The 18,323-nt window shown below is 52.9% G+C and overlaps 1 protein-coding gene across 2 annotated transcripts in view; it reads left to right on the top strand.

Moving 5' to 3' along the window:
- The window catches only part of PLXNA2 (plexin A2), a 361,775-nt gene that overhangs the window by 171,170 nt on the left and 172,282 nt on the right, over nucleotides 1-18,323 (top strand). For both annotated transcript variants that reach the window (XM_019514044.1, XM_019514043.1), the window contains one exon: nucleotides 17,983-18,117. In XM_019514044.1, the coding sequence (XP_019369589.1) occupies nucleotides 17,983-18,117 (135 nt within the window). The remainder of the gene's footprint in view (nucleotides 1-17,982; nucleotides 18,118-18,323) is intronic.

The raw sequence follows: 18,323 nt of genomic DNA, 5'->3' as shown, positions 1-18,323 counted from the left end.
GATGAGGATTGCGAGTCTGGAGCATGCTAAGGGATTGCAGCGGCGGTCTGAATGGATGCGTGTGGGAGCTGCAGGCTTTGTAGGACGCTAGGGAAAGAGGAGCTAGTCTCTTCGTGGGTGATGTCTCAGCGCTGCGGTGCAGAACGGCTTCCTGTGATCTCGCAGGACAGGTCATCTGCACAGAGCTGAGCTTCGTCTGGATTCATGCTCTGAACAGGTTTCTATTCTGTGTCCAATGGAAGTATTTGGGGCTGGTACTAAGAAGGGCAATGTGAGTCAGTGCCCCCCCCCAACGCTCCCATGCTCTGCACTTTCCCTGGTTTGAAGGAGTTGATTGCATCTACTGCGCTGTCACGTACTTGCAGATCTGTTGAACACATTTGTCATGCATCGTGTGACCTAACTGTGCCCACCTCTGTTTTTCATGTCCACGTGCTTCTAAGAGGGGATCCGATGTTATGTTGGTGCCAGGGGACATAAACACCTGAGCTGACAAGACCGGTGACTCTCACTGCAGGTCTGACCCAAAGCCCATTGCAGCCCAGTGACTTCTGCAGGCTCTCTCCCCCGAGGGAACTGCATGCAGGGGCAGGCTGACATGGAAAGCAGCATCTTGCATTGTGCTTGTGCTTATTCTGGGCCAGCACCTTTGCTTTGGCCACTCGTGACCATTCCAGAGAAGATGCTGTGGTATCAGCTTCAGGGATCGTGGTCTGGGTCTGAGAACCAGTCTGCCAGCAGCCTGAACCTCTGTGTGGCAAGTTTGCATGGTCTGGGGCAGCTCACACCATCCCCTCCGTGGCTCTGGTTACAGTGGATGTGACAGAGCAGCAAGGATCTGGCATCAGACCTGAGCTCTGTGGTTTTGCTCCAGGGAGCTCTGTGGTTTGCTGCGGCTGCACGCCTTCCTGCTCGCAGTGCTCTCTAGAGCAGGGAGTTTGTCCGTAGCTGCTGTTATTCCCGGCTGCCGACGACAGTGCCTTTCAAAGCCCAGCTGAGTCACCTTGGGTCGCTGCCCCGGAAGTTGTGAACGGAGCAGTGATCCTCTTTTAATGTTATCGTTCTTTCCGAGCTGATTCTGAACTTGAACTCTGACCCCAGGCACGGGAGACCTGGGCCACAGATGCGTAGCAGTGCCAGTCCACTATCCGCTCTGCTCCCCCCCAGCCTGATTTGCATCTGCTTTTATACTGCTCTGGCATTTAGCTTCTCCATGGGTAGGCATTGCCTAGCCTCAGCCCGGTGATCTGTCTGCTCGTCCAGGGAACCCCAGGCAGGATTCTCGGTGCTGGAGTACCTGATGGCCCTGGCTAAAGGACTGAGAAAAGGTTTCCACTTCCTTGAGACTGGAGCAAGTTGCAATCCCCCTACCCTTAAGCAAGAGGCAGAGGCAGGAAATGTTCCTTATAGAGGATGCTCTTTGCAAGTGGGATCTCCGCAAGTAGAGGGTGGGCAGGAGCTCACTGGGGCAAGGCCTGGCCTCCTTGGGGTTTGGCAGAAGGCAGGCTAGGTTTGCATCTTGATAGACTGACTGAATCAGAGATGTATAGTATGAGCTCTCCTCTTGTTTCAACAGATGTGGTGAAGGGCCTGCAGGAAAGAGAGCTGCTAAATAGAAACCAGGGATTCGACTAAAAAGAGGGTGGGGGGATGGGAGGGAAAAAGGGGTGCTGCTGAGAGAGCCAGACACACTGGGGATGTGAGTTTGCCTGGAGTCTGCATCCAGCGATGACCTGGAGATTGAATTGCAGCAGATACTGGGAAGCTCCCACTCTCTGGGGAGAAAATCCTGTGCAAACAGATGTCCAGCAAAGCTGGATCCCATTGCAGGCATCGGCTCAGAGCTGTGCCTGGCCTGGTTAACTTGGCCTTGGGCTGGGGCCCGTACGCCTGCTTGGGAACAGGAGCCAACTGTAGGACACGTTTCCCCTGCGGAGTCGTTACATAACCACGAGATGAACTTCTGCTCAGGTCCGGGCACGGGGACGGGGGAGACGGCAGGGCGCCGGGTCGATTTGCTCAGAACAGGCGGTGCCAGCGCTCCACGCCGTCGGCTTGCACCGCTCCCGTCCGGCGCCAGCACAGAGCTGCATCCCGGGAGGAGACGTGGCAGTGCCAGCTCGGCTGCGACGCAGCCCTGTCCTTAAGTGACCTGGTGAGCTCAGTGCAAGCCGCTCCGCCAGCCAGAAGCCAGCTCGTGGGTTTCTGCCTCGCGCGCGGCGGCCCGCTTCCTAACAGAGAGGAGCATCGTCTCGTGGGTGCACGCTTCCCTCTTCATATGCCAGTCACCTGCAGCTCCACGTGGATTTCAGTCAGGAGCTTGCCTGACGATGGATGGCAGGGCCGGCACTGGGGTTGGGACGTGGGGACTTCTGAGCCAGGCGTGCGAGTAAAACAGCCAGGCTCGCTTCGATTTCCATCCTCTCGCTCAGCAGAGGTTACAACTGGTGACCGGCACATGGGTGAAGCCAGAGATTGGGAGACTGCCTCAGTCTCCTGATCTGTACTGCCATCTGCAAGCTTTCAAAACCCAGGAGGCAGGCCCCCTGAAATGATGAGTGTGGCTTAAAAGCCAGGGTATTTTTGCCTTCTGTGTTTTGAACCTTTCTTCTATTTTTCAGCGTTTCATTTACGAACTCTTCTCTGCCCTAACAAGGTTGAGAAACTGGGTGGTTGTTGTTAGAACAGAGGTTCTCACTTAACAACAAGACTCCTGAAGCTGGGGCTTTAGGAAAAAGCACCCAGTTTTTAAAGATGGGCATGCACAACACTGGCTGATCTCTAAACAGCACCCCATCCTGTTTCTTGGCCACCTCGCACTGGGCTCTACGGCACGACCTGGACAGTAACCTTTTGTTCCTCCGTGCCTGCAGACATCTAATGCAGGGCTTCCCCTGATCCCTCCGCAGCCCAGCACCTGGTACCAACATCGGCTGCACCACTGATGCTGTTTCCCTCTTTCCTCTATTCGGGCTCCCCATAATCCATGCACTGTGAACTCTCCCTGTGGACAATCGTCCTGCACGCGCACAGGGCTAGGGAAGGTGTTTTTTTAAGAAGCCCATGCTTCTCTGCGAACTCCCCTAATAAAGAGCACGGCCTATTCAGCACGACGTGTCAAACCACATCTTAGCAGGGAGTATCGGCGCGACGACGGTGGAGCCGGCAGGATAACACTGCTGAAGCTTGCTGAATTTCTGCTGGGCAGTAAAGTGAACAGTGCCACAGAGGGGCTGTGCCCAAGCCCAAGCCTGTGGGAACAACGGGTACCATTCCCCTGGGGAGCAATAAGCACTGTGTAGCAGACTATTGGCGTGTGAGCATGTTCATCCCTTTTGTGCGTTGTGCACACCAGGACCCTGTCATGCCATGCAAGATGCTCCCGTGACATCCTTGCCAGCAAGTGGGGGGTGGGATTTGTGTCCTGTAGCAACTCAGTGTGGCACAGGGAGGACTTCCAGGCATTTGGGTCACCTCTGGGGGGCTGAAAGAAATGCCGGCCAGTGTTGCCATGCCCCCCGGCGCTCTGCGTCTCTGCCCCAGGGTTTTGGCCGTGCGTGCCCTGGAATCCAGCCCAGTCCACATGCATTAGCTGAGGAGGCACCAAGCTGACCTTCTCTCTCTCTGCCAGCTCTTCTTCTGGGCAGCTGGCAGGACCTAATCGCCGTTTCCTGCCAGGGGTTGTGTGAGCGCGTGTGTTCATTATATCTCTATCTGCCTCTTCCGGTGCCTGTGCCTGTCAGCCATGATTATTTCATCCAGTTCCTCCACGCTCGCAAGCTCGGCTTGCACCTGACCTGCAGCCGGCATCCCCTCCCCGAGTGCACGTGCCTCCCTTCCCAGGAAAACCCAAGCCGCAACCCCCAAACACGTTAATCTTTAATTGCATTGCGGGCATCCAGCACGAGGCGTGATGGCCCCCGTTCGCCCGTGGAGGGTTCACAAGTGCCGACGGGATGCCTGCCAGCTTCCAGCAGCCTCGAGGTGAAGCCGTCGTGGGGCCCACACGTTTGGCGTGTCTGGGGTGTGAGTGCAGCCGTGCCAATCCGTTCACATCAGGATCTCGTTCAGCAAGCGCCAGGATGTGCACTGTGCCTGACAGCCCAGGCCTGGAGTATCTCTGGGAGGGAGGCAGGGCCTGTGTGGGCACAGCAGGTTTTAAATAACACCCTGTCCCTGAACACTGCTATGTTTTCATCGACCTAGAGGGGAGGGAGATGCATAAGGGCTTTGCAAAGCACTGGGGACAGAGACGGTCGTGTAAAGAGCCGCGGAGGCAGGAAGACGGGGCGGCAGAAGGGGTTAAGCAGGCAGTGCCTGATGCAGAAGAAACACCTACCTGCTTCCTTTCTCTCCCAGACCAATTCTCAGTCTGTTTGATGGTTCCCTTGCTCGGTGCCAAGATGTAAAGCCTGCAAGCAGCAAAGTGCCGTTAAGGTAATGATTCCCATTCCCCAGAGAAGCACAGTCATCTCTTTAAGAATAATAAGAGAAGGTGTGTGGTGCTGGTGGGGCGGTGGGGGAAGGTGCTTAGTGCTCAACAAAAGAAAATGGAAGTCATTGCACCTTCGGGCTCTTTGTTAAGGGACAGATTAGAAGCAGGCTGCCTTTGTCATCCTCTGCAGACGTGTCTCTCCTAGGGAAGAGCAGGCAGGATGCTCTCCAGCGCTTGCACGGTTTAACCGGTAACTGTTCTAAGTGACTCTGGTGCCTGCTTGATTGACGGGCCGCCTGGGCCTTGCAGGCTGAGCCACAGAAATTTTCCAATATTAGCGACACCACAAGAAGTATCCCCTGCTCGCAACTGCGGCTCTCAGGTGGGCTTTCGGGCTGGTTTTTGAGGGGAGGTCGGTAGGAGAAGAGCTCTAACCACTGCCATAGTAAGACACCCGCTGTGTACAGAAGTCCACAAACCACTGGAAAGCCCCAGACCCAGGGGGCTGAAGTAGATGTGACCTCCTGCGGTTCCTTTCAACCCTCGTTTCCTACAATTCGTGAAACCCCCTCTTTGACTTTGGGTTCTGGATCGGGCCCCACGTCTCTTCTGTTCTCGGTGGTGGGGGCAGGCGACAGAACAAGGAGCAATGGTCTCCAGTTGCAGCAAGGGAAGTTGAGATTGGATATTAGGAAGGATTTTCTCACTAGGAAGGTAGTCGAACACTGGAACAGGTTACCAGGAGAGCTTATGGACTCTCCATCCTTGTCGACAGCCCTGGCTGGGATGATGTAGTTGGGGCTGGCCCTGCTTGGAGCAGGGGTTGGACTAGATGTGACCTCCTGAGGTCCTTTCCAACCCTCGTTTTCTATTATTCTTTCAGTCCTATGGAGACTTGCTTGGGCAGGTCAGGGGGGTTGTAGATTTTGTGGCTGTATTTGTTCATATAAATAGCTGAGGCGTTCAGTTTTCATCCTGGTTTAGGATGGGGGGGGGGAAAGGTCAACATCTAGCAAACTTTCAGAGTAAGGGGAAGGCCTTTCCCATCTAGGCTTAATGATGTGACATTGTTAATGTTATATGGAGATCAGACTAGATATCTAACGGTTCATTCCTTCTGATCTTGAAATATATTAATCAGCTCCATGGTTCCTTCATTTGTGAAGTAAATAATTTTGGATGATAAAATTGTCCATAGGGTGGTTGGGTGTAACTGTGTTGGTCTGCGGACATAGGTAGACAAGGTTCTTTGATTAAATGTGATATCTCTTATTAGACCAACTAAATAGTTAGAAAAAATGTTTTATGGAAGCTTCTGAGTACAAACACCCTACTTCAGGCACAGGGAGTACGTTTATGTAGGGCGTGAATGACCTGGAGTTTGGAGGAAATGAAATCCTGTGCATGAGAAACAGTTGGGAGGCATATGTCAAAGGCCAAGATTATCCACAGAAATCGTATTTCTTCCAAAAGAAGTTGCAGGTATGCAGAAGTTTTGTAGGAAGCCAGTGGGTTCCCTCAATCGGCTCCATCTCCGGCGCCGGGACTCGAGGCAAAGCAGACGCCAGGTGATTTAAAATCAAGGTAAAAAAATACAACCTAACCAACCTGTCTGCCCAAATTTGATTCTAATGAATCCATTCCCCGGAAGAATAGTACTTAATTAATTAGGAGCTCATTTGCATGAGGTGGCACATTATTAAAGTTCTTCTCCTGCGAGTAGGGATGTGACGAGGTGCGAGCTGACAGCTTTTCAAATAAAAAATCTTTTAAAGGAATGATCCTCCGAACTGCCAGCTTTGTTCTCAACAAGCCTCTCATGCGGTAATAAATTAAAGACACTGGGGCTGCTGATTAGTCTCTGCATGGTGCCTCCTTACCATCCTCCATATTTTATCTGGGAAGATCTTCTCTCCAGGAGAAGAGGGGGAAGGGAAGCGAAGGGAGAGGAGGAAGGACTTGCAAAGAGAGAGGTAGAAGCCGCGCGGCTCTGTTTTGAAGGCTTTGTACTGGCACCTGTGGCCCATGGGATCTGAGCTGGAGTTTGATCCTCCCCAACCTCATTTGCAGGCAGTGCAAAGGCCTCCAGGGTGTGGGAGCCTGTGGTTCACTCAGCAAGTTGCTCAGGACCTACGTTCAGCCCGCCTGTCACCAGAGAGGCAGCACCTCCAGATGCAACCAGCTTCCACTGGGACATGGCAGCGTTGAGCCTGGGCAACGCTTCGGCAACCCATGGCATTGCTGGTGGTTTCCTGGGTAATCCCAGGTTGCATGGCTGCATTATCCTGATGGGAGAGCAAGGCCAGTCCAGCGATTAGGGCTCCAGCCTGGGAGTCCAGGAGATCAGGTCCCTTCCCTGCCGTAGTGGACTTTGAGTGCAAGCCGCTCGGCCATCGCCATGTTTCCCTGGCATGGCTGTGTCAATGTGTCGTATGCTCTGCTGGCAGTCAGGAGTGATTATCTTTCCTTATGCTGGTAAAAGCCAGGGAGCGGCTGCAGCTCTCTGGCGTGAGGCACGGATGTCAGCAGGGATTATTTTGCTCTGGCGACCCAGAATGAGCTGCATCAGCACGTGCGGCACCGGATCTGCTACCTGGCAGTTTTGTGCCGTCACCTAGGCAGGAGGCATGCCTGAGCCAGCACAGTTAAAGTGGCCTCAGCCTGTAAATTGGGAGTAATCCTGCTTTACAGGAGCGTTGTGAAAATAAACCCATTCACTTAAAGCTTGGATACTGTAATGCTGGGATCTCCATCAGTACCTGAGCGTAATGGCCTACTTACCCCGTAAGACCTGTCTACACTACAGCATCAGATGGAGCGCTGAGAGCCCTGGTGTATTGCAAACACCTAAAACAGAAGCAGGCAGACCAGCATTGCAAAGGGGCTTGAGGGGTGGCAGAGGATTGGCATGGAAAGAGAAAGCCCTCTCCACCCCAGGATGTGTTGTATATAAATAGTAGACGGACAAAAAATGGAACCATTCAAAAAAACCCAATCCCTAAAAGGTCTTTACATTATTTAAAAAGAACAAAAGCCTTCCCATAGTCCCTTGAATTATGCAGAATACGGATTGAAGCTTCAATGTGGTGTTTTCCAGAAGTTGTGTTGACCAGGATATTTCTTTCCCATGGCTGCTGGGAAACTTGCTGATCAGCAGGGGCACTTGTGCACCGTTATGGACCCAGCTCCTAGGCAGTGCGAAGCGCCAGGGCACTGTCCCCCCTCGCTTTCTTGCTTCAGTTGTCAGAGGCAGTTATTTCATCGGCTTTTCCTTTCCGTCTTGCTCAGCAGGTCTGTGCTGCAGCTGCTGCTGTAAAGAGCAGCCCAAGGGGAAATGGATGCATACGTTTTATTTTAGGAAGCGGAAACTCCTGGGATAGTGTGAGATGAGTTGTTTGCTCTCAGATCAGGCTCGCTATCAAAGCTGTCCGTTAGCCAGCACCACTTTTGGCGATAACAGAAACCTCCATTATTTCAAGGTTTAGAAAGAGTTGTTCTGTTTCTGGACTGTAGCTGTTTGCCTGTGTTGTGCATTAGATTAGCAGAGTCTGGAGTCATGCTACTCTGTGCGTGCACGCATTTGGTTTTCTAAGCTGCCTTTTCCCTTAAAGTAAAAGTTGGCAAGAACTCGGTGCTACTTGTCATATGTTGTGCAGACCCAGCTCTTATAAAGGCTCTTGCAATAACTAATGGGCACGTAGCACCACTGTGCTCATGAGCCACCCTTTAGTAATAACTCCAGTGTTCACGAACAGACCCGCAGTCACGACCTGCTCCCAAGGGCCCCGTGTGCCATGTGTGAATAGCTGATCCCTCCTGTACTGTGGGTCCAGCGCTGGGTGCATTAGCCACAACGCACACATACAAACCAGTGCGCATGGTCCAGCAGCACGCTGGTGAACCGCTGGCACAAGGAACCAGTGTGCACGCGCGTGCATGGGGAAGAGGCCAGTGGAAAAACTGCCAAGTCCCCCTTTCAAATCTGTGAGCAGGAAAGGCTGAGTTCCCAGGGCCCCTTCCCCCCGGCGGGAGAGCCGAGCTCCTCCGCAGCAGCCTCATAGGTGCATCCCAAGGCAGCAGATTTGGCGTCAGCATTGCACTCGCCTGTCATTTGCCAAGAGCTGCTCCGGCTCTCTCTGAAACAGAAGCGATCTGTGCTCCCCTTGACATGACATCCGGCTGTGCTTGGTGCCAGCTCCAGGAAGGGAGAGAGGGGCAACTCTCTGCACCACCCTACCCACCCCAGCAATGTCCTTGCAGTCGCTTGGTCTGGGCAGTGGGCTGAGACTTCAAGAAAGAAAGTATTTTTTCCCCAGTTTGTGTGCCAACTCCAGACAGACGGCATGCGGCATCGTTTAAGCCAGGGGGGCGGAAATCGGTGCTAATAGCAGCTTTGGTCAAAGGCAGGCTCACGAGTGACAGTCAAAATAGTTGCATTTGATCAATCAGGGGTATTTTAGCCCTTTGCGGCACTTGCTGTCCCCACTTGATACGTCCCTGTCCCAGCTCAGCTCATCAGCAGGAGCCTGAGCAGGTTTCCATGCTCCTCTCCCAGCCCTTGAGGCCAGGCTGAGTGTCCTTCTCCAGGGACTCGGCATGTTTTGCTACCATGGCTGGGGCAACGGAGCTGAGAAACGCACGTGTGGGACAGAAGCACGCAGGGAAGAGATGCATTTCTGGCACGAGCGCTGAATTTATACGAGAGCTGGGTCATGAAGCCTGACAGCAATAAACTGCTGCTTGTCTCCTCTTTGCCCTGCATCGCTCTACGCACTGACCGCGTGGCTGTAGACACCTCATTAACTGACTCTCCAGCTCACCCCAGCCTGCTTCCCAGCCTTCCTGCTTGCTTCCTCCCTGGTTTGTAAAGGTGCAACTTCCTGCCCATGCTCCCGTGAACAAATGAAGCTTTTGGTCCCTGGAAATGAGGAACACGCTGGAGCGGAGAAGAGCCGCGCTTCCATCCGCAGGGAAACGCAGGCTCCTGGCAAGACCGGCTGCATGGAAGTCGGGCTACGTGGGCACCTGGAGCTCTGCTTACTTCTGGCAAGAGGATGGGGAGGAAAGCATGTCGAGAAACAAATGCTTAGCGCTGGAAAATCTGAGCAGACAGGTGGTCCCAGCCTCACGCTGCCTTCCTGCTTCATTTCTTCATACTCAGCAGGGCAATGGGGAGCCGGGATGTCGGGATGGATTTGCAGCCCAGATCCCAGCATCTCTGCTTGAAGGGAGAGCTTCGCTGGCCATTCCTGCTGCTGGCTGAGACCAGTGGGGAAGAGGAAGCTCCTTCCTTGCAAAAGGGTCAGAAATGCGTGGCTAGCATGGGGGGCGGGAGAGGAGGGGTGGAAGGAGAACAGATTCTCCTTGCTCTCAGCTTTCGTGGTTTCTTGGATAGTTAAGATGCACTGTTTCAAAGAGCCCTGAATCTCCCTGTCACGTCTGATGGATGCTGGGAGGACGCTGTTTTGAATGCACAACAGCTGTGGTGCGCTGTGCGCTATAGCAGGAAGGGGTTAGCGTTGCATGGAGCACAGATCTCTGTGCTGACAGTGGTGAGGAAGGATGTGATGAAGGCACAGGACTGAGTCGGGACACTTGGGTTACAATGTCAGCTGGGCCAGTAACTCACGGTGTTAAATGAGCAGTATAATGAACCCTGTGACCTCAGTAAATCACTGCCACACTCTCTGCCTCAGTTTCCCCACTAGCCGTGTGTGGAGAGAGTACCACCTCGCTACCCTCCGGGCTCCCGCGAGGCTTCTCGTGGGGTTTCCTGCAGAAGTTTTCCTCTGCGTCCTGTAGCCGCCTCTCTCTTTCTGACCCCATTACTTACCTCCCTTTCTACGTCTCTCTGTAGCCAAAACAACTGGGGTTCCCAAAAACTTCACTGTGTCCCCTCCCTTGGCCCACAGCGGTGATGGAAGTTGTTCTGTGCAAAGTGACAGTCAGCATCGGGTCTCTGTCACCAAAGCGATGCAGAGACGGGGCCTACTCTCATTTGGGGACCACATTTGCTGTGATCCAGGCCTTTCTTCACAGTGCATGCTGGAAGGGAACTGCATTCATATACTCATAAGTGCAGTTGATACAGAAGGTGCTAGCAGACAGAGGCAGGGATTTGCAGATCCACATGATGATGTGCCCTTCAAATGGCTTGATCTGTAGAGCTCATGGACCTCTTCACAGCCCTGAGTTACTTCCCAGATGAGGCTTGAAAGGAGACACCTGCAAGGAATTGGTCTGTGTATTTAATCTCTAGCAAGACAAGGTGGCTCTGGAGTTTATGGATTTCCTCGCTCCTTGGAGAGGGGAACTTGGCTGCTCTTTTTGGTCATAAGGGGCTCTTTTTTCTACCATCCATTTAGCACAGGAAATTGGTGACCTTTTAGAAATGGCCCCGTTTATTGATTCAATCCCAATAACATCTGCTGGGGTGAGGAGGGGAGCTGGAGAAAGTGCCCACCAAGAATGACTCTATCCTGCCATAATTCAGGGCCAAGTAGAGGAAATATGACGGGAGTGAAAGAGCCTGGGATATGAGGGGGCCTTCAGGTAACGGAGTTAATTGGATATGCTGATTTGAATTGAATGTGCCTGTAAAGGGTTGTCATTAATTTCCTCATGGGCATAGCTATGATTTAAAGGAAAGATACTTAAGAGTATTACTGTTTCACTTTAATTTCAAGGGGCGACTTCCCACGCAGAGAACAGGGTACTAAATCACCACCGTTGTTGCTTGTCTACATGGGACCACAGGTTTAGTGGGGAAAACTAAGCACTGAGCTCCGTCAGGTTGGGCCCCCGCTACCCGACGGAAATGGAGAGGGGCTCGTCTGGGGACTGGAGCCATGTGCCTACAGCCAGGGCTCTGCGCTCAGCTCCTCCACTGACTTATGCCGTAACCCTGGCCAAGTCACTTGACCTCCTGTGCCTCATTAGAGTCACCTGTAAAATTGATACTAGCCCAGCTTGCCGGGGTGCGGAGAGGATTAATTGATATTGGCAGTGCCCTGTGCAAGCCTCAGTGAAGGGTGCTTTATCACAGCCTGGTCTTGTGCCACTGAAGTCAATGAAGATTTGCCATTGGCTCGAACAGGAGCTGGATCAGGTTCTGCATCCACAGAAGAGTGTTATATTAGGTCTGTAGGGCTCTTGGAGAGGCCTGCATTATGATTTGCAGCTTCCACAGGTCGTGCTGCAACATGGAAGAGACAGGCAGGTGCATTTTCTGTGTGGGAGGCAAAATCACCTTTCCCTGAGTGGGCATTGCAAAGGCAGGGGACCTGGCATCCCTGTAAGAGGTGTTGACATGAGCAGAACAGGGTGGGGAAAGCACAATAACCAGCAGAAAGATACCGTATCGCCATGCACATCTCCCCTTCTTTTTTCCTCAGCGTGGTGGCAGGATAGCCCGGCGCAATTAAATTGAATTAGGACCTGTAAATCCCCTCAGCAGAGATTATTGACAGAGGCACGCACAGGAGGGCTTGGGCAGACATGGTTTATCTTCTCCTGCCTTTGCATTGCCAAGTCCCTTGTTTGCAGAAACTCCTTTGAGCAGCAGATACCCTGAGGAATCGCAGACCACGCAGGTGACAGCAGCGCGTTAGGCCGCCTAAACCGTTCCCTGCCCCTCTTGCAGCCAGACCTTGCTCACGGCAGTGCTGTGTCCCATCTCTGAAGCAAGGCATCTAGCCCAAACTTCCCTGGGAAGCGCGGGCTGGGGGAGGAATACCTGTGAGCTGGATCAGACGAGCTAAAGCAGCATGAGAGGCTGTTGCAGCAGTCCTCAAAGGAGATGCCTTGGGAGCATATGGCACTTTCCAAACGTCTTTGTTTCTCGTTTCCAGAAATAGATGCAGTGACATGCTGCTGAGCAGCCCTGGAGCTCATAAGGGCCCACCAGGAATATTCATTGACACCAACTTAATGTTATGCAGAGGAATTCACCCCGTGAGGCTTGAAATCCCAGCAGGAAGGGAGCGAGGCCGGGGCTCTGGGGTCAGCTGAGTGCTCCACTTTGTCGTGATCCTGCACAAAGAGCTGGAGATGACACACTCGCCCAGAGCCCCTCACCTCCTGACCTGGAGAATCTGATCAGCAGGATATCTGTTGCACTCATGGGAAGCCTGCACAGCCCATTGCACGCAGACAGTAGGGAGCTAACAATACAGATGCCTTTGGTGCCGTTTCCCCTCCGCTGCCCGTGTACGCAGCGAGGTAGCTGCGGCTCTTAAGGGGTTAACGCAAACTGGCCTTGCCTTGCTCTCAGGATGTGCAGCAGGGAGCCGGTCCTTTCCACACAAAGACTTATTCAGGTATATTTCTGGCACCGAGGGCTTCAGCATGAGATTTAGTCTCATGGAAAAATAATGAAATAATAATAATAATGAAAAAAGACAGGTAATTTAATCATAAGAGGTTCGTACAAAGGGTCTTAATGCCCTTTAATGGGAGCCCGGAGGGAGGCAGGAGAAGGAGACCCAGATGCATTTTCACTTTCGTAGTCGTAACACCAGGCAAAACGCATTGTGGAAGCACTAATACAATAGGTACGTTAGAGCTTCATGTCATATTAGCGCCGTGAATGGATCGTACGCTATCACCAGGGGTGCTACGCTGCAACATATACATGACACAATATGGTATTTTGCTAATCTCTTAAGATAATGCTGAGCTTATGCCTGCAGTCTGTATTGTAGGGGTATTAGCCACATAAATCTCCCCGATGCCTTTTGAAGAACTGCCATTTCCGAAGGGAACTGCGTTCTGTTTCGTCATGTGGGCACGTTTCCCCGGGCCTGTGTGCTCGGAGCTAAGGCTGATATTTGGATTTGCAGATTATGGGGTTAGGCACCTTTCCAGGGTATATTTGTAAGCACGCATCAAGATGATTGAGGAAAGAGCTGTATCTGTCCCAGATGACTCCTCCGACCACAGCCAAGTCCAGGGCCTCCGCTCTGTCCTCAGCCTCCTCTGTCTCTGCTATCTCACGCTGCTGAGCAATGAGCGTGCCTTTGTTCTGGGCACTTTGTCCTGCTTGGGTGTTTGTCGCTGAATCGCCACCTACCCCCCCACCTGCCAGTCTGGCCTTCTTTCACGGGTCCCTTCTTCTCTTGCCTTGCTTCGTCCTGCAGCCGGGGGAAGAAAAAAGTCATCTTGACACAATTAAAGAAACACAGAGAGACCGGGATTGTGCTGGGTTTTCTGCCGCGCTCAGCAGTGCCGCACTGCCTCCCTGTCACTGATTTCAAAGTGAATCAGAAATGGGTCCTCTGGTGTCAGAACGGGGATGCCTCAGTACTGCCGCCCCCAAACCATCGACCTCCTGCCCCTATCATCCCCAAGCTCCCAAAAAGAAAGTTTGGTTCTGCCAAAAAAATTGCAAGGTTTTTTGTCAAAATAATCGAAGTTGGGATCAATGTTCAGGCTCTCCCAGACGAGGTGTTTTCCAGGTTTGCTACATGACCGCAAGGGCTAGAATCGGCTTCTTATTCCTATTGCTATCCCTGTTCCTGTTATAGGCTATAACTATTGCTGTTCTTTGTGCCGACTCGTGACCACTACCACTTTTGTTTGCTCCTCATTTCTCCCACCCAAGTACTGATCAGAACCAGCCTAGCATAGACGATGGCACCCAGTGCACACATGTGGCTTCATTAGCAATTAAGAAGAGAACAGGCCATCAGAGCTGTAGGAAAGAGATCATGATGGAGCATGCTGAGAGTCCTGTTGCATGCACAAGGTGTCACGGAAAGCTAGGTCCCTTTGGAAACGCCATCCATTGTGGTGCCCATATTTTCAGGTTCAAAGTTGGTCCACGTAGCACCTCCAAGAGCAAAGCAGAACAGCATATCTGCAAAGCCAGAGATGGGCACTTCCACTGGTGTCAGTGGCACCATAATTATTTGCCCAGTTGCCAGGCTGTGGGAGGCTCACGCGGCAGCAACGATACCCGTAAGTGAAGTTGAAGAACAATTTTCTCTCTCCCTGCTGTGGTGCTGACCCCTCAGTTCCCTTTCCCAATTCACTGAGGGCATCATTCTTCCCTTTTGACATCCCCATTTGTTGTCGTGGAAACCAAACCATCAGGAACAGACTGGTGACGGTGCCGTGGGTCTAAGCGTGGCATCTTTTCTGGCTGGATGACACCCTGGAGCTAGATTGCCCTGCGACCGGAATACAAGAGGGACTTGAGGTAGGCAAGTTCAGGCCTGAGTTTATTTTAGGATGGAAATGATTGCCAGAAAAGTGTGATATTCAGAGCAGCCAAGAGCAGAGCTGCCTGCTCAGTCTCACCTTGGAGAAGGGTGGCCCCGGAGAAAGGAGGGAAGCCCCAGGCGGTTGCTTGCACAGGCTGCTGCAGACTTTGCACCCCAAACCCCCGGCAGAGATGGCAGCTGTAATGCCCAGAGCCCTCGAGTCCCAGTTTGCTGCCTTCCCCGGGAGGCTGTCCCTTAAGACAACTGGGAGGAGGAATAGCTGAGAGTCACAGAAATGGGAGAAGAGCCCAGAATGACAGCACGTCCTTGCTGACCATGCCAGCCGGGCCGCATGTCCGCGCGGGAGCAATGTCACCGCAGCAGGCTCGTTGGCTGCCCATGAGCGCGCCACGTCTCTGGCCGGCCGGCAAGGAATAATTAACTTACAATCAGACATTTTAATGGAAGGACTTGGGAGGCTGTTGCCACGGCAACAGCTTTAAACAGCTGGCTTAATGATGGGTGAGCGAAGGAGAGAGGCTGAGGTTGGGAGCGCACATGTGTCTCGGAGCCGGCACAGCCAGTGAGTCCACAAGAGCAGAGGCCACGGAGGTCACGGATCACCTGCATGGCCCCTGGCCACCCAAGGCTTCCCGCGGCTGCTGCTGGTGCAGCATCCACCTTTCTCCTGCTGAACTGGATGCAGTCAGGCGAGCATCTCCGGGTGCCTCGGCCCCCTGGGTGTGTTCGGCGCTTCCCTTCTGGAAGCGGCAGCAATGCAGCTCAGCCGCACGCTTCCACCGTGAGCCGCTCGGCAGGTCTGAACCCCAAACCTGGCTTGCTGCCCCTTAGCCTGTAACAATTAAAATGTGAGGAGGCAGGAGAGCAGCCCAGCCTGGCTGTGGGTCCAACCCCAGCTCTGTGCTGGTTTGATGGGGAGCACTCTGGCTCCTTGAGGCCAGTGGGATGCATTGCGGAGGTTTCTCTCTGTGAGCATGGAAACCCAGCGGTATTTCCCACTGAGGCCTTAAAGGGCTGTGCAAAGCCAGATCAGTGCTGTTGTCCCCACCCAGCGAGGGAGCTTGAAGTTCACATGCAAAGGGACCCCAGCAGTAGCGAGCACTCTTCCCACTGCCACGTTGCAGCTACAGAGACGGGAATTAGACCCCCCACACTCCTGTTTCCCCAGGCCAAGTTCAAACCCCTCCACCCCACTGTCCTCCTGCAAGTGAGAACTGCCGCACACCCCTTCCACCTTTACTGAGGCCACAGCCACATCCGCCCCGGCTCATCCTGCGTGCCCGAGCCTCCGTGCAGCCGTCGGGCACGGAGTAATTGAACGGCAAAGCAGGATCCAGCACGACAGCCCGGCGCGAGCCTGCAGCAGATGGCTTCTTTGCGATAAGAGGTTTTTCCAAGTCTCCGCGGTCCCCCTGCACTCCCCTCTCCTAGCAGGGCCTCACGCACGTGCCGGAAAGCGCACGGCACGCAGCGCAGTTTCCTGGCCAGCGTGTAACAGTATCTCTGTCACCAAGAGCCACCGGGCCATTAGCTGATGCCATGGAGCCGTTGGCTCGCATGAGTGGTCTAATCCCCCAGCCTGATGGTTGCCAGTGCTTTCAGCTCGGCATGATGTAGACACCGTGTTGCAATCAAACAGCTATTCAAATACGCAAATCCTGGTTGGGAAGGCGCGGTGTAAATGGTTTGTTTATCCCTCCTCCTGGCCCCCCCCTGCATAGCCCCCAAAGCCATAAAATATTAACTTTGGGAAGAGTCGTAGTCGTGCCAGCAATGGTCCCCGGCCCCCCGCAGCGGGCTTCGTCACAACTTGAGCAGGGTTTTCCTGCTGGGGGAGGGATCAGCGTAATCCCGCAGCCACCATACCAATAGACTAGGAGGCCTTCAGAGTGATCGGACCATATGGCCACCGAGTCATTTATCTGTCAGCTCATCAGCTTGCGCAGTGGCTCCGTTTCCCTTGCCGGACCTTGCGGATTTGGAAGGGATGAGATGACAGCAGGCTGGGCGATGTGCAGATTCGGTCCCTAGCGTTTTTACATTGATGGGGAGTATTGCTGAGGAGAGATGGTAACCGTCGCGAGTTGTTCATTTTCCGAGCACGAAACTACAGGGCTGGTTCTCTCCAGGGAGGTGGTTGCAGGGACTGTAACCCAGGGTGGCCTTTCAAAGCCCCTCAGTCCTGGTTCAGCGGGCCTCGTGCTTACGGCTTTGAAATTCTCACCCAACATGGTTTTATTTTTAACCCACGCTCAACTTTTGCTCCAGAGAATGAGGAGACACAAGGAACCAACTCGATGTGACAGATGCTAGCCATGTGCTGCTTACATTTCTGATATCACAGTGACGAGCCATCAGCAATGCAGGACCCCGACTAAAAGAGTTGCCACTCTACGTTAGATCAGATCCAGGCTTGGTATTTACCAGTGGTACCAGCTTTAGCTGATTTTCAGATTGCATTTGGGGCTGTGGGACAATGGGGAGACAAAAAGGATCAGTCATTTGAAAGGGCTTATTGCTTGCCTTGTGTTCCCAAAATCACAGCATAAACATGGAGGCCTGGGTTCTCCTCTCCCGCCAAGCTTGAGTCCACTAAAATTCACGGCAGTCGGTGAGATCGGATCCAGACCCCGCGGGCAGAAGGGCTGAATAGGGAGCCTCAGATGTTCAGAAGAAGCCAGCACACCGGGTGCACCTTAAGTTTTCTTCTGGAAAATTGGTCCCAGTTACAAGCACATAGAAACCTGGGCCTGAGCATCTGTGTATAGAGTCAGCTCGCACATAATGAAGGAGGGTCTGGGTTTCATAGGCTGCCCTAGTACATTATCTCTCGTCTCGCATTCAGTAGCTGAGAGATCTGAGACTTTCCAAGTTTTGCTTTTCCTCAAAAGGCCTCAGTGGTGTGAGAGCCTCTGTTGGTATAAATTGATGTAGCTCTTTTGACTCTGTTGAAGCTGCAAAGACAATCTATCAGGATCTGAAAGGTTTTCTTTATTGGTATGGGTACTGATGGGCATTGGGTATACACATGACAAATCCAACAGAGAAAAGAGCACAAAAGAATACTGCAACGATTGTGATCGGCTTGTGAAGCGCTGGTCCCAGCGCACCAGCTGCCTGCTTCTTCCTCCCTGCCAGGCTGGAAAGCTCTTGTTTGCTATAGCCTTTGTACCATGGTGTACAAGGAGCGGCTGCTTCAATCCCTGCCTTCCTGTCCTTGTGTCGCCAGCTTGCAAGCAGCGCATTTGCTTAAGAACTTGCCTTTCTTTTTGGCACGTTTGGATAAGAGGATGTGACCCATGATTTTCCTGTCCTTTTTTCCAGATCCGGGCAGATGGTCCCCCTCATGGAGGAATTCAGTATGAAATGGTCACAGTTTTCAAGGACGGGAGCCCTATCCTTCGAGACATGGCTTTCTCCATCGATCACAAGTACCTGTACGTCATGTCAGAAAGACAGGTAAGCAGCACTCTTCTACACCTTCATACCTGCAGCTTTCTTCCCTAAAGGCGTCAAAGTGGCATCAGCAGCTGCTGTACTGCTGTGCTGTCTTGAGCTGTAGTTCAGGGATTGATGCAGGTAGGTATGGTGCCAAAGGAAGCTGAATTTTATCTGGTTCTGACCAGAGGAAACCTTGTGCACACTAGAGGGGAAAGAGTTTCTCT

This window comes from Gavialis gangeticus, unplaced genomic scaffold (assembly GCF_001723915.1).
Source record: "Gavialis gangeticus isolate Ggan-Ray unplaced genomic scaffold, GavGan_comp1, whole genome shotgun sequence".
Lineage (NCBI taxonomy): Eukaryota > Metazoa > Chordata > Crocodylia > Gavialidae > Gavialis > Gavialis gangeticus.
This window is presented reverse-complemented; position numbering and strand designations above follow the sequence as displayed.